Raw genomic sequence first — 13,936 nt, 5'->3', positions numbered from 1 at the left:
TATGTCAGTTAATATAAACTGAAGTTAATGTGGTGTCTTGGCAACACCATGCAGTGTGTGGAATTGTGGTTTTTAAAAACAACCATCCCAAAGAATATGTAGGAATTACTTGGAGAAAGTAGTCATTTGGAGAATCGTTAATGGCTTTTTAATTATGTTGTAACTATCTATCTGTGTGTGTATGTGTGTGTGTGATAAAAAGAGTACCTAGAATTTCAATATAAAGAGGTAAACAAAAGCCCTACTGATAAGAACTCAGCTTGGACTTTTAGCTGGGAAAAAAGTCTGCTGAAGGCAGCACTAAGACAGTGGCATGTCGTTTTAGAGGTAGACACACCTCCACTCATTGACTCACATGCTTAGCTAGCGTCTGGGTGCTGCCCACTGTATGTCTGCCTGCATGCACTCTTACAGGTGTGAAGAGCACAACCTGACACAGAAGTTGCTGTCATCATAGAACTAATGTCCGAAATGGAGACAGAACATACACAGTGAACTAATTCACAGGTTCGTTTCAGACCTACCAAGTGCATGCTGTGAATGGTAGGTATCGTCAAGCTGGTGGGCAGCAGGAAGCTCTGTGCTTTCAGTGGCCAGAGGAGGCATTTCCCTCTTGGATTAAAGGAAGATCTAGAGCACTGGTTTTCAACCTGTGGGTTGTGACCCCTTTGAGAGGGTCCTATATCAGATTTCCTGCATGTCAGATGTTTACATTACAGTTCATAAAAGGAGCAAAATTACAGTTATGAAGACGTGAAGGAAATAATTTTATGGTTAGGGGTCACCACAACATGAGGAACTGTATTGAAGGGTCGCAGCATTAGGAAGGTTGAGAACCACTGGTCTGAGGGCAGTGCAGCCAAAGGACAGGGAACAGAGTTCCATGTTGTTAAAGAAACAACCACCAGAAAGGCATAGCAGAAACGAAGAAAGCATCCTGGGTTGTCAATGCCCGATCAGGAAGGGCTTCACAGACACTTCTGTAAGATGAAGGTAAGCCAGGGGTTGGAGTGGGGGTGGGGAGCTAAGCTGAGGAGTGATGCTCAGAGATTTGTTAGAGGCCACCCAACCAGGATAAAACTTGGGAGGTTTTTCTGATGAAAATGACAAAAGTGGACCAGGGGTCGGATGTGTTCTTGGTGAAGGGATCTGTTTCTGTGGCTACACAGAGATGCCTTGAGTTCAAGTGTTCCGGAAGGGTCTGCGGCTGCAAGGATTGGCACAGAACCTGCCGAGCCACAGGAAAAGGATGAAGGCCTCGCCCCTGAGACTGTGAACTCAGAGGAAATACAGGGAAGTCCTTGGCTTCTGTTCTGAAAGGGAAACTAGAAGAGGAAGGTATACAAAGCTCTGCTTGGGGATGGTAGACCGCATTGGTTTGCTTATTTGGTCAAGAGCTTATTAGGCACCCATTATGTCTTGAGGTACCAGCAATGTTATGGCTACCCAACCAAAAATGCCCATTCGTACAGAACTCAACTTATTGTAGGAGAGCTGTAGAAAAGAAACGCATTGTGCGTCGCTCTGACTGAATGCCTGACAGCAACGCAAGAGAGGGGAAGACTTGATTACTTCATGATTTCAAGATGGTTGCCATCCGTGATAGCAGGGAAGGCAGGGCAGAGTAGCTCAGTTCATTGCAGGAGTGTGTGGTAGCAGCTGTCACTGTCACATGGCTGTCACTGAGGAAGCAGAGAGCAGCTAGAACTGGGGCCTTGGCAAAGGCTCAGCCCTGCGACTTACCGCCTGTAGCTAACAGTCCCACATTCTAAACCATCCATAGCCCCCAGAATAGTGCCACGAAGAAGGAGAATAGTCCAGATCTGTACTCTAACACAGAGTAAGGGAAAGAAGTCTGTGAGGTGGTAGACGATATTCCGTGGAGAAAAATAACAAGGTCAGGGGATTGAGGGAGGGAAGCAATTTTCGCAAGGCTATTGGATTACTTTATGGTATTGTGGGAAGAAGCCATTGGAGGGCCTGAGAGGACAGTGGCAAGATCTGACGGAATAACTACACTGATTGCTCTAAAAACAGGGTAAGTGTGGGACAAAGCGGAACAGTTTCAACACCCTTGCCGCCCTGAGCCTAGAGACATCGTCCTGGCACCATTGTCTCTGTCCTTCATTGTTGCGTGGAAGTATATTGAGCCAGTTACCGTCATATGGTTAAGAGACGACGGTCCTTTGTACTGTGATGGTAGGAAGGTGACAAAAGTGACTGTGATTTGTAATTTATTTTGACGGTAGGGGTAAAAATATTTAGCCTCATGTTGATAGAACATTCAGTTCTTGTTCTACACATTTTTCTACACAGAGGGTGAAGCATTCTAGGCTGCTGGCAAAAAGTATCAAAATATCTGAACAGAATTACAAAGAAACATAGCTAAAAGTAGTTAGAAGGAGAGTAGGACCAAAGGAGGAAGCCGCTGATAAGCCAAGCCAGGGGAGGGGGACCACAGAAGGAAGCCGCTGATGAGCGGAGCGGGGGTAGGGGATCAGAAGTGATGAACGGTGTTCTGGGTGTAACACCCCCCTGGACCAGGGTGCTCATGAGAACAGAGAAACATGTTCATCACAAAAGGCCAGAAGTAAAACCAGGATTTCTCTGAAATTGCTGGAGAATACATCAGGAGTAGAAGTGGAAAAGCAAGCTGAACCTAGGGTGACGACATGGTGGGGAAAGGCCCTAAGACAGGTGTGAGGACAGATGGGTAGCTGAATGGGGCAGTGTAGAAACTCCATCTAGAATAGTGGGACCAAAGAGGGGACTGTAAGTACATCTCTTGCCTTCACAGTAAGAGGAACTGGGGGAGCAGCAGCAGTTGGGCACGGAATCAGAGGGTGCCACCTTGAGTTCACTGGAACATGAACTCAGTCTTTGCTCATCATCTTTCCTTTTGGGGCAGGATGTCAGACTGCTAGATGGGGCACTGTAATGAGGCGCTTGACCTTTTAAAGATTCTCATCATTTTGTAGCTCTTTGGCCAAGAGGGAGAAACAAAGGGAGTTTGAAGTTGCTTTCTGTGCAGCCTGAGAACTAGCTTAGAGAATCCCAAGCCACAAGGAGACTTTGCCTGGATGAGTGCTTTCTCAACCACTGCTTATTCGGTTGTAGTTCTGAGTCCCTTAAACATTAATCTCGTTGTTCATCCTCCGCTGTGGAGTCCACCTTTACTCTCTTTCCAGCAAACCAGATTTCAGTCACATGCCTCCCCATTGAATGTTTGCATTCAAAAGGACGCAGAGGGGCTGGAGAGATGGTTCGGTGGCTAAGAGCAAGAGCTGCTCTTCAGAGGTCCTGAGTTCAATTCCCAGCGACCACATGGTGTCTCACAACCTTCTATAATGGGGTCCACTGACCTCTTCTGGAGTGCAGGTGTACATGCAGTACTCATACGCATAAAATGCATAGATAACAAACCTTTAAAAGAAAAAGAAATCAAGCCAGCTGCGGTAGCACATGCTTTTAATCCGAGTACTCTGGAGAGAGAGACAGGTAGCTCTGTATGAGTTAGAGGCCAGCCTGGTCTACATAGCAAATTCTTGGACAGCCAGAGCTATATAGTGAGACCCTGTCTGAAAACAAAACAAAATCTCTCACTGGTTTAGAACAGGAGACTAGAGTTAGCAAGGTAAAATTAATAAGGGCAATGGAATCTTTGTTCATAGTAAGCTAGCCATTGTCCCAATGAACTAGAGGAGACTTCAATAAGAAAATATTTTTAGATCTTTTTCTTGTGGACTGGGGCCTGTTTTGATGGCAGGGAAGGAGTGGGGGAGGGGTTATTGTTTGTTTGAATTCATTCATGGTCTCAATATGTGTCCATAAAGCCTTCACAGGCATGCATACACAGTGCAAATATTTCATTAATCTTTTAAGAACAAGGCCCAAATCAAAAGAATAATTTCATTCTTAATTAGACCAATCTCAAGTGCTTTGACTTAAGTGCCAAACTTTGAGTACACAGACAGACCAGGAAGCCCACAGAGGGTCCTTGCCACAGTCTGGGATGTTTGACTAACATCAAGTGTTGAGTAATTGGTGATATGAGTAGGGATATATGATCCCCAAGGTTCTGTGAAACATAGGTGAAAGATTAGGGAAGCGGAAGCTGAAATAGCTCATTCCAGATGTCCTCAGAGCTCTCCAACATGGAAGGTTGTTTGAGATTTTGTTTGTTTGTTTTGTTTTTTTGAGACAGGGTTTCTCTATGTAGTCCTGGCTGTCCTGAAACTCAATATGTAGACCAGGCTAGCCTTGCAGTTACAGAGATCTATCTGCTCCTGCCTGTGGATTGCTGGGATTAAAGGAGTTTGCCACCATGCCTGACCTGAAACTACTGCTTAAACTTATCTGAGGGTAATGCTTCTAAGGTAGGGAAAGCCAACAGCAATGCGTTCATTTTGCATCTCGTGAATATTCATAAAGGTGTTGACCCAGTGTAAAAGTGATCTAACAGTTTTTCATATGCCCTTTAGTTTTGCTGTCTATAATATCTGTTCAGTTATATTATTATACAGCCTGTGGGAGTAATCTGATGGCTTAAACAGAATTTTCCAAATCTTAGAATTTGGAATAAGGGAATTAGTCCTATGGCCATGTGTTCTTGGTTATAACAGCAGATGCAAACAACCTCGTCGTCTTCGTCTTGGTACTCTCAAATTCCTACTTCCTCCTCTATCCTCTCAAGCCCCCGGCCCCACCAGGTGAGGAAGAGGGGAGCTGTGGACAAACTGGAAGCATGAATGCAATAGTCTGAATGAGGGTGCTGAAGGACTACACTAGGCCTTGGGAGTGGGCCAGACCAGGAGGAGGCGCTTACCTACCCAGCAGGTCTGAGGTTTCTGTCCTCTGAAAGGCAGGGATGAGTGGCCTTTTGTGGCTACAGATGAAGTGACCAGGGATCAGACACAAGTGTGCGGACTTCCACTATTTACCCCACCCCCTTCCCCCCTGCAGATTTCAGTGGTTGCCAGGCAATGGGTTTATTCTCTTGACACTCAAAAAGTGTTCTGCCCTCACTTGCCAGAAGTTATCTTTTCCTCATCAAGCATTTGCTGGCTACCTGCTCAGAGTGGTCTCATTTCAGGCTCACTGGCCAGAAGGTTAGCGCCAACGGCCTCCTTCTTTGGAGTGTTTTCTGGTATAGGGTCATTCACTTGATGTGTGACACCTCGGGAAAGTAAGTTAATCTCCCTGACCCTGTTTCCCCATCTGTAAGATGGAGTCTCCAAAAGTGTTTTAGAAACCATACCTAACTATCAAGTTCAGTATCTGTCCCAGCAAATTATATCTGCTGGAATTATTCTTAGCCCTAAATCTATATAGACTCCCATATGGTTTCCATTTTTTAATTCTTGAAGGTTTTTGTGTTTGTTGTTTGGTTTTTGCTGCTGAGATTCACACCCAGGCATCACTCATGCTGAGTGTGCACTTTCCCACTAAGCAACACCTCTAGTCCCAAGTATTTTTGTTATTATTCAAGATTTTCTGTCCATACAGGGAAGTCCACTTACATAACGAACTCTAGTTGGTGCCCAGAAAGAATGAGTGGGAAAGGGTTGCTGTGTGTTCTCTCAGTACAATGGTTACCCTTGTTTGTCACTGGGGGAGGAGGAAGGGTTTGTGTCTTACTGAAAACTAACACCAGTGAGAACAGAGTAACTCCTTCTTTTCCCAAGGTCATCATATGTGTTCTTATTCATTTTGAAATAGGGTCTCTTGAAGCCTGGGCTGGCTGGGAATACACTGCATGTCCAAGGACGGCCTTACTCTCCCTTTGAACTTCTGTCTGCTCCTGCCTCCCAGCTGGCTGCTGGCATTGCAGCTGTGCTTCAGGGCTTCATGCAATCTCCCTACCAACTGAGCTACCTCCCTAGTCCTTATTTCTATGTTGATTTCTTTGTTCTAAGGGTGAATTAATAAGTCAAAAGAGAACATGAAATATTGAAGTTGCTTTGGTATGGGAATAGCAACTCCAAAGGCAGTGTGTCTGTCTTTCTGAGCTGTGTAACATGGATTTTTGTCCTCTCTATCCTGAGAGGATGTGACAGCCTGAGCTTAATGGTGGAGTTAGAACAGTTTTCTCTCTGCCTTCCCAAGCTTGTTGAGTCTCATAGCTGATTCCTACAGAGTACTGTCCTGCCCTTAAGTCTAGATCTGTTGCCCTCTACCTCCTTTCCAGTTCCAAACTCCTGTGCTGGATTCTCCAGCCCAGCCATTCCCTGCATGTGACTCTTAACCACATCGCCTCTCTAAAACTGTCTCCTCACCCACACAGCATCTTGAATGTCTGCTCATGCTCATTTGAGAGCCATTTTCAGCCCATTTCCTTCCCCTCCTTGAATCCATGCAGTCTCCTCTCTCAATAGCCAAACTGATGAGAAAGTTATTGCTTAACTCAGCTCCAGTACAAGCTTGCTGATGCTTGCTCTACGAAAGAGTCAAATATGGCTGTACATCAAGATACTGGAAAGATTTAAAAACAGAACACCTGATGCCCAAGTCTCTCCCGGAGACTCTGCTTTCATTGCTCTGTGATGTTGGCTGGGACTCAGGATGTCATAAAGCCCTTGCAGGTGGTTCATTATATAGCCGAAGTTGAGAACCACTCAACACAGTTGGTCCCTAAGCCAGAGCTAGATTCTAATAATAGCTTTATTTGTTCACCCAAGTGGCTCGTGTACCACAGTGTTTAAAATGGTTCATGTGAGTATGTTAAACACCAAAGTGGCTAATTTCCTCTTTGTGTTTATTTGATAGGCTTAAGGGAAGGAAATAACTATGGTTCTTTTACTGAAAATTTGATTTCTGGGTTACTCTGGGCTCACATGCAGAAGCCTTTCTGAGCACTGAATGCTGAGTTCTCTGTACATCATTGTTGACTTGCCTTGATTGATTGATGAAGATACTGAGGTCCAGAGAATACATCCACTTACTCCATGCTAAACTTGAACCTGAGTGGATTTGATGGCAAAAATATCACCCATTCTCTACCCATTTGAAGGCGTGTGCAAATGGTTTCTTGGGCAACAGGGCATACTTGCTTTTCATCTTGAGGATGCATACTTTAAAACAAAACAGAACAAAAACCCTTAATTTTTAGAATAGCATACTGCAGATGCATTCCATCATGGCATGTTTATCAGGTGTTGTCATACTTTATTCTTAATGCTTTTTAATTCGGGTTGCACACTTTTATATATCAAGAGCATCCAGGAATTTGATTTTACCTTCACTTTCTAATTGCCTGAAGTATAGGTCTCAGAAGCTATTTGATAAACAGGTTTCTCCGTGCATTCTATACCTCTCCTGCCCTATTTGTACTTCTTCCTAGTAACTTTATGACCTTTCTGATTAAGGAAGTCCTGAAGCTCCCAGCACACACTCATTCTGGACTGGTGACTAAGTACTAATATCCCCCCATTTTGCAGAAAAGGGAAGTGTTACACCAAAAATTAACTGCTGCTAAACACTACTAAGAGCTCCCTTAATTGGGTCCTTAATTAGCAGGGGCAATGCGCTGAGCCCCTTGTAGCATGTGGATCATCCTCACTTCATAGATGAGGAAGACAGAAGCAGAGAGGTAGATCTGCTTTGGCCAAGGGACACAGCTGCTAGGCCTGCTTGTTTTATAACTTGTTTATGGGTAGAGTTGGGACTCATGGCTTCATTTGCTGGCAGCGACATCTTGACAGCCATGTCTGGCATAATCCCATAAAGCAGATTTCTGTGTGGTGAGCGCCCTCTGAGAGCTCTTGTGAAACAGTTTTCTGCCAGCCTTGACTCTCATCCTAAGGTCAGATGAGTACTGCATCATCTACCCACAATCATCCCAATAGAAGATGTTTGATGTAAGCGGCCCCTGAAGGTGAGAGCTGGCTGTGGGAGGAGTTGCACACTCCATTTACCCCTGAGCACCAACGTTTATCACAATTGCAGACTGCAAGAAGAGCCCTGTGGCCGGATCACCTCGATATCTATCGAAAAGCAGAAAAGGAGAAACGGCGCTAGGAGCAGAATTCCGTCTCCCCTCTCCTTAATGATAAGCTTCTTTCTCCTTTTTAAGAATACAAAGTCTTGACATTCCCTGGCTTACCACAGTTCACACACACACACACACACTCATTCATACAATTCTGGATGGAGAATGGAGAATGACTATATAAACAAAGAAAGACAATGTGGTGATTGGATGGAATCCCTAGGAAATGAGGTTCCTAGGAGCCCGTGTCAGGGCAGAGGGTCACTTATTGAGTACAAACCTGTTTGAAAATGTTGTTTATCCCCCTACAGGGCATACAAAACCATTGAGGATGATGACTTGAAGTTTCCCCTTATATATGGAGAAGGCAAGAAGGTAGGCTCAAGTTCATCCTGGAGTGAGAGGAGGTGCTGTGCTCTGCATAGCCTGTGGCAGTCTGTTTTCTTCAATTAGCCGTTTGGGATTTTATAGCCTTGGCAACTTGAACACATCCATCAGTCACCTGTCTGAGGGTCCAGAGAGTGGAAGGCTGTGAGGGGCGTGGGCAAGCACAGAAGATGAAAGTCAGCTTTGTGAAAGTAGCATCCCTTTCCCTGTCTATTTGAGTCACTCTTCACAGGTTTAAACACGACCTCTGCCACATACATCATCTTATTTTATAGATGACAGGAAGCTCAGAGGCAGGTCCAGCTGGCTGTGTCACCTCTGTTTGGTAAACAAGGCAGCTGGGACTCCAAGATTAGAACAGCCCAGGCAGAACCACACAGCAAAGTACAGCATCCAGTGTGGGACGCCAGCTTTCTGTTCTCACCCAGTGTTCTTCATCCACCATTGAAGTTCAGACCTTACAAACTAGCTTTTCTGCTTGCCCCAACGAAGGGACTCCAGAGCATCATTGCAATTACACTACAGGATCAAGAACCCGGACTGAGATAGCAGAACCATCATTGGGTCCGGTGTCCTAGTCAGAATCAAACGCTAAAAAATACAGCTGAATTCCATTCGGGCTTCTTTTCCCTCTCCCAGGAGGCCCACAACCTGGCTGGTGGCTGCGGAGAGGGAAAGAAGCAAGGGCAGAATGGCTGGGGGTAAAAGAGACCTCAAGCAGCCATGAGCCACAGGAAAGACTCTCTGGAGACAGGCTTCAGTGAGACAGCTTGTTTACTGGGAGAACAAAGTCTGCTTAAACATTTAGGGGTGGGTAGGGGCTTTAGGGCTAATTGTACATCATTGGCTGGGGCCAGGGTTCTGGAGATGCCTCATTTGCATGAGGACGAATTCCAGGTGCAGCTGGACATGAACTTATAAGGAGAGAGGACATTTAACTCAGCTATGTGCTATGTGACCTCCTAAAGGGCCCAGGGATAGGGGTGGGAGTGGTGGTGGTGGTGGAGGGGTCTAGGAGTGTGGAGGGGTACAGGGTGCAGGCCCATGGCAGGGAGGGAGAGGTCCTACTTCTTCAGATCTCAGAATGAGATCCCCAGGGTTTGGACACATCTCAACCCCATTCTTACTCCCGGCCAGCTCCCTCCCCACCCCCATCCTACAGCTCCCCGACCCCACAACTGAACTCAACGAAGACTGTAGCATTGAGATCTGTTAGCTGATTTGGAGGAGGTTGAGAGGCTAGCAACAGAGATGACATGAAAGCTCAGAAATGACATGAAAGCTCAGAAACTATGCTCAGTTAAACCAGATACCTTCGAATCCTTCTCTTCACACAACTTACTGCAGTTCAGAGCTAAGAGTTTCAATTAGAAGTGCACAGCGTGGCCACATGAGCAAGATTTTTTCAGGTGAATGCTTTGTCAGCATTAGATAGTCTTTATCAAGAAGCATGACTCACAAGAATATCAGCAAGGTCTCCCGATTGGCCCAGGACTGTCTCCGTGCCTTGGTGCATATGTAAGTACCAAGTTCACTGTTCACTTACAGTCACTGGACTCTCCTGGGCAGGAAACTGGACTGCTGTCTTTTTTAGAAGGTGATCAGCAGTGAGATTGTTGCTTTTATTGCTGCTGTTTACATCTTTTTTTCTTTTTAAGAATTTCCTACGCGTATACAATGAAACAGGATATCGGTCTCTCCCCACCGATTGTCAGCATACCCTCTCCCAGCCTCATGCCTTTGATAACCCACTTGAAAGTATCCAGGTAGCCCTGCCCTTATGTTCATGGTGGGAGGCCATCCCCCCCCCACTAGAGCGGAAGAGATCTACCAGTGGTTACAACTTCAGAAAGGGGTGCTGCTCCTCTCCCAGCAGCCCTAGCTGCGCTCTAATGAGGGGCAGAGCTTGTGCTGGAAGCCACAGCTCGCTGAGGAGGGCGGCCCCGTGGGAAGCAGCTGGCAAGGTCTGCCCGTAGCTGTTGCTGTGCAAAGCCACCCTAAGTCTTCCCTCACCCTGGAGGAAGGTGGCACACCATCCCGATCTGAGTTGCCCTGGGTTTCTTGGAGTCCCGAAAGGTTTTCATTTTTCCTTTTCCTCTTTGCAAACTTCTACAGGCAGGTCAGTGTGTTTTCAAGGTTGTTACTTTCTTCTGGGTGCCCTCTGGGTGACACCTCAATGTGTGGAAACAAGTTCGGTTCCCTCCGATGGCTTTGCTTTCTTTGGTCTGAAACACAGGCTTGTGATTTTCCCAGCCAGACAAGCTGCTGTTGCAAGAAGACAAAAGGGCCATGGGGGACTCAGAATGTCCCCATTTCAAGCTGACCACTGCTTGGTTAGAACAAGATCTGCCCAGCCCCCCAGCCCAGGAGAGAGGGCTCCTGAAGTCTGTCTGGCCACAGGTCCCTGGGCTTCACATCCCAGGTCTATATTTTTATACCCTTTGAATCTGGGCCTTAAATGTGGCACAGGGGCCATTGAGATGACTCAGTGGATAATGTCACTTACCACCAAGCCTGATGACCTGGGTTTGATCCCTGGGACTCACATGGGGGAAGGAAAGGACTGATTCTTGCAGAGTATCTTCCGATTACACACCACACACACACACACACACACACACACGCACGCACAGAGAGAAAGAGACAGAGCATGGTGGCTCAAGTCTGTAATCACAGCTTTCAGAAGACTGAAGCAGGAGGATTGTAGGGAGCTGAAGGCCAACCTGAGCCTCAGTGTGAAATCCTGTTTCAAGCTGAGCCACAAAAAGTGTCATGGTCTCATTTTGACAGTACTATAGACGCTGTCTGCCTTCTAACTTGAAACTCTCTCAAACCCACAGGGCTTCAGACGGACAAGGATGATGATACTATGTTGGATTTTGATGTGTTTTTTCTTTTCTTTTTTACTTTTATTTATGAGCCGCAATGCTTGTGTGGAAGTCAGGGACAACTTTTGGGGCTCAGATCTTTTCCTCCATTGTGTGGGTTCTGGGAATCAAATTTTTGTTTCCTCTAAATTTACATATTCCATTGTTTATGAGCCTTCCAGAACTGATGCACACTTTATTATATATTAGTTAGATATGTGACTCTTGCCTCCTTTGCCAAGTTTCTTCATAGTAGAGATGAAGCTTGTATCTCTCCTACATGGTGTGTGCACATAGTAGGTGTAGATATTAATGCAATATCTAGAAGCTGGCTGTGTAGATATTAATGCAATGTGTTAATTCCATAAACCACTAAAACCAAGTTTAGAAAAAGTGTGAGACTACAACCCAGAAGCCTGTGCATAGATGTATTAGTGACTTTTTGTTCCTTTCCACCTAGAGGGAATTTCTGTGAATATTGAGGCACATCATGAGGTAGCTAAAGACTTATTTACTGTAGCTATAGCACTTAATATTGAGATTTGCAAAGGCAAGAACTGCCAAAATGGTTTCTTTTGTTATGGCCCCTGATATTGCTAAGGACATAGCTAGTTTCCAGCAAAGACTTATAGAGTGAGTGTGTTTGGAAGGATGGATGAAGGGAGGGAGGGAGGGAAGAAGGGAGGGAGGGAGGGATGGATGGATAGTGGGTGGATGGGTGGATAGATGGAGGGGATGGATAGGTGGAGGGAGGGATGGATAGAAGGATGGAGGGGATGGATGGAGGGATGGTAGGTGGATGGTTGGATGGAGGGAGGGGTTAGAGGGATGGAGAGATAATTGGTAGATGGAGGGAGGGAGGGAGGGAGGGAGGGAGGGAGGGAGGGATGGAGGGATGGTGGGTGGATGGAGGGAGGGAAGGAGAGAGGGGATGATGGATAGATGGAGGGAGGGATAGATGGAGGAGGGAGGGGGGATAGATGGAGGGATGGTGAGTGGATAGAGGGAGGGAGGGGATAGATGGAGGGAGGGAGAAAGGGATAGATGGAGGGAGAGAGGGATAGATGGAGGGATGGTGGATGGATGGATGGAGGGAGGGAGGGAGGGGATGGATGGATAGATGGAGGGAGGGAGGGATGGATGATGGGTGGATGCTCCTGACTTAGCATGAACTGATAACACTTAATCTGTTTCAGCACCCTTCTCTCTGGGCTTTACACAACAAAGCTAGGACAGAGAGCAGCAGCCCAGTCAGCCCTAGTGGTAGTTTGGTGAGCCCTTCCTTAATGATACTAATCGCCACCCTTAACAGCCAACAGCATGGGAAGATAGCAAGAGGAACTGGGACAGGATGCTGTCACTGTGTATGTTTCTGATAACTCTCTGCTTATACTCCTAGGCCCGGGTAATGGCAACTATTGGCGTAACAAGGGGACTCGGGGACCACGACCTGAAGGTTCATGACTCCAACATCTACATAAAACCATTCCTGTCTTCAGCTCCAGAGGTACATTGTGATGTTTTTGTTTATGTTTAGTATGATAAAATATTTTGTGCATTATTCTTTCCCTGACCTTTCACACATCCGCACAGTCGGCAGCGTGGCTTACATGAACTCACATCTCTCGTGCCACCCTGTTCTCCCTTGACTTCCTGGATTCATACCCTCATCGCCTCCTTCAACGACTCCCCCAATTGCCATTCCAGGCCTGCCATTTGATATAGCTTTCTAATCAGATCTTTGTTCCCCTGCACAAACCAAGTGAATTCAGTTACTGCACATGACCTTCAGTTTCTCACGCCTGTTTACACCCAGTCCTGCCAAGAATTCCCTGCTCCTCATCCACAGCAACCAGTTCTCCCTGTGGGTTAGCTCAAATGTAGCACCTAAGCAGGTGGTTCTCAACCTGTGGGTCGCAATCTCTTTGGCAAACCTCTGTCTCCCCAAATATCTGCATCGTGATTCATAACTAGCAAGATTACAGTTATGAAATAGAAGCGAAAATGATTTTATGGTTGAGAATCACCACAATATGGGCAACTGTATTAAAGAGTCTCAGCATTGGGAAGATTGAGAACCATTGTCCTAAGGGGACATCCTGATTTCTGTCCCTTAAACAGAAGTGTTATTTTTGTCTACTCTTCATACACACAGGGAAGAATTTCTGAGTCATTTCTGCTCAATGTCTTGTAACTCAGCTATTCACCTATGTATCACCTCTCACTTGGTTTTATTTAACCAGAGAACTTGTGTCATTCAAATGTTGTTTGGTGTATTTAAGTTAAAAATATATCTGTCATTTTGTCTGTTAAAATCACGCAATATTTCCTACAGTACTGGAAATACTATGAGGTTGTATGTTGGCTTTCATGTGTATTATTTAGAAAAGATTTTTGTTTCCGTGTTAAAGAAAAGTGTAGTAATAATGAAAATCTAACAGTAAGTGACGCGCGTGTGATCCTAGCACTTAGGCGGAAGCATGGAGGCCACAGAATGTTCGAGTCAGCCTGGCCCACAGGCAAGCTCTCAGCCAGTCAGGACGACATGGGGAGACTGTCTCAAAGAACAAATGGAGTGGGGCATACTGGTGCCCACCTTTAATGCCAGCACTTGGGAGGCAAAGGCAAGTGGGTCTCTGAGTTTGAGGCCAGCCTGGTCTATATCGTTAGTTTGAGGCTAGCAAGACTACATAGT

At 45.9% G+C, this 13,936-nt stretch overlaps 1 protein-coding gene across 2 annotated transcripts in view; it reads left to right on the top strand.

Annotated features, from left to right (window-relative positions):
• Ppm1h (protein phosphatase, Mg2+/Mn2+ dependent 1H) overlaps positions 1–13,936 on the top strand; it is a 253,956-nt gene that overhangs the window by 201,750 nt on the left and 38,270 nt on the right. For both annotated transcript variants that reach the window (XM_021636507.2, XM_060371003.1), the window contains exons 7-8: positions 8,299–8,362; positions 12,641–12,748. In XM_021636507.2, coding sequence (XP_021492182.1) covers positions 8,299–8,362; positions 12,641–12,748 — 172 coding nt within the window. The remainder of the gene's footprint in view (positions 1–8,298; positions 8,363–12,640; positions 12,749–13,936) is intronic.

The sequence above is a fragment of the Meriones unguiculatus genome, chromosome 17, assembly GCF_030254825.1.
Source record: "Meriones unguiculatus strain TT.TT164.6M chromosome 17, Bangor_MerUng_6.1, whole genome shotgun sequence".
Classification (NCBI taxonomy): domain Eukaryota; kingdom Metazoa; phylum Chordata; class Mammalia; order Rodentia; family Muridae; genus Meriones; species Meriones unguiculatus.
The sequence above is the reverse complement of the archived record's forward strand: the minus strand, read 5'-3'. Positions and strand labels throughout refer to the sequence as shown.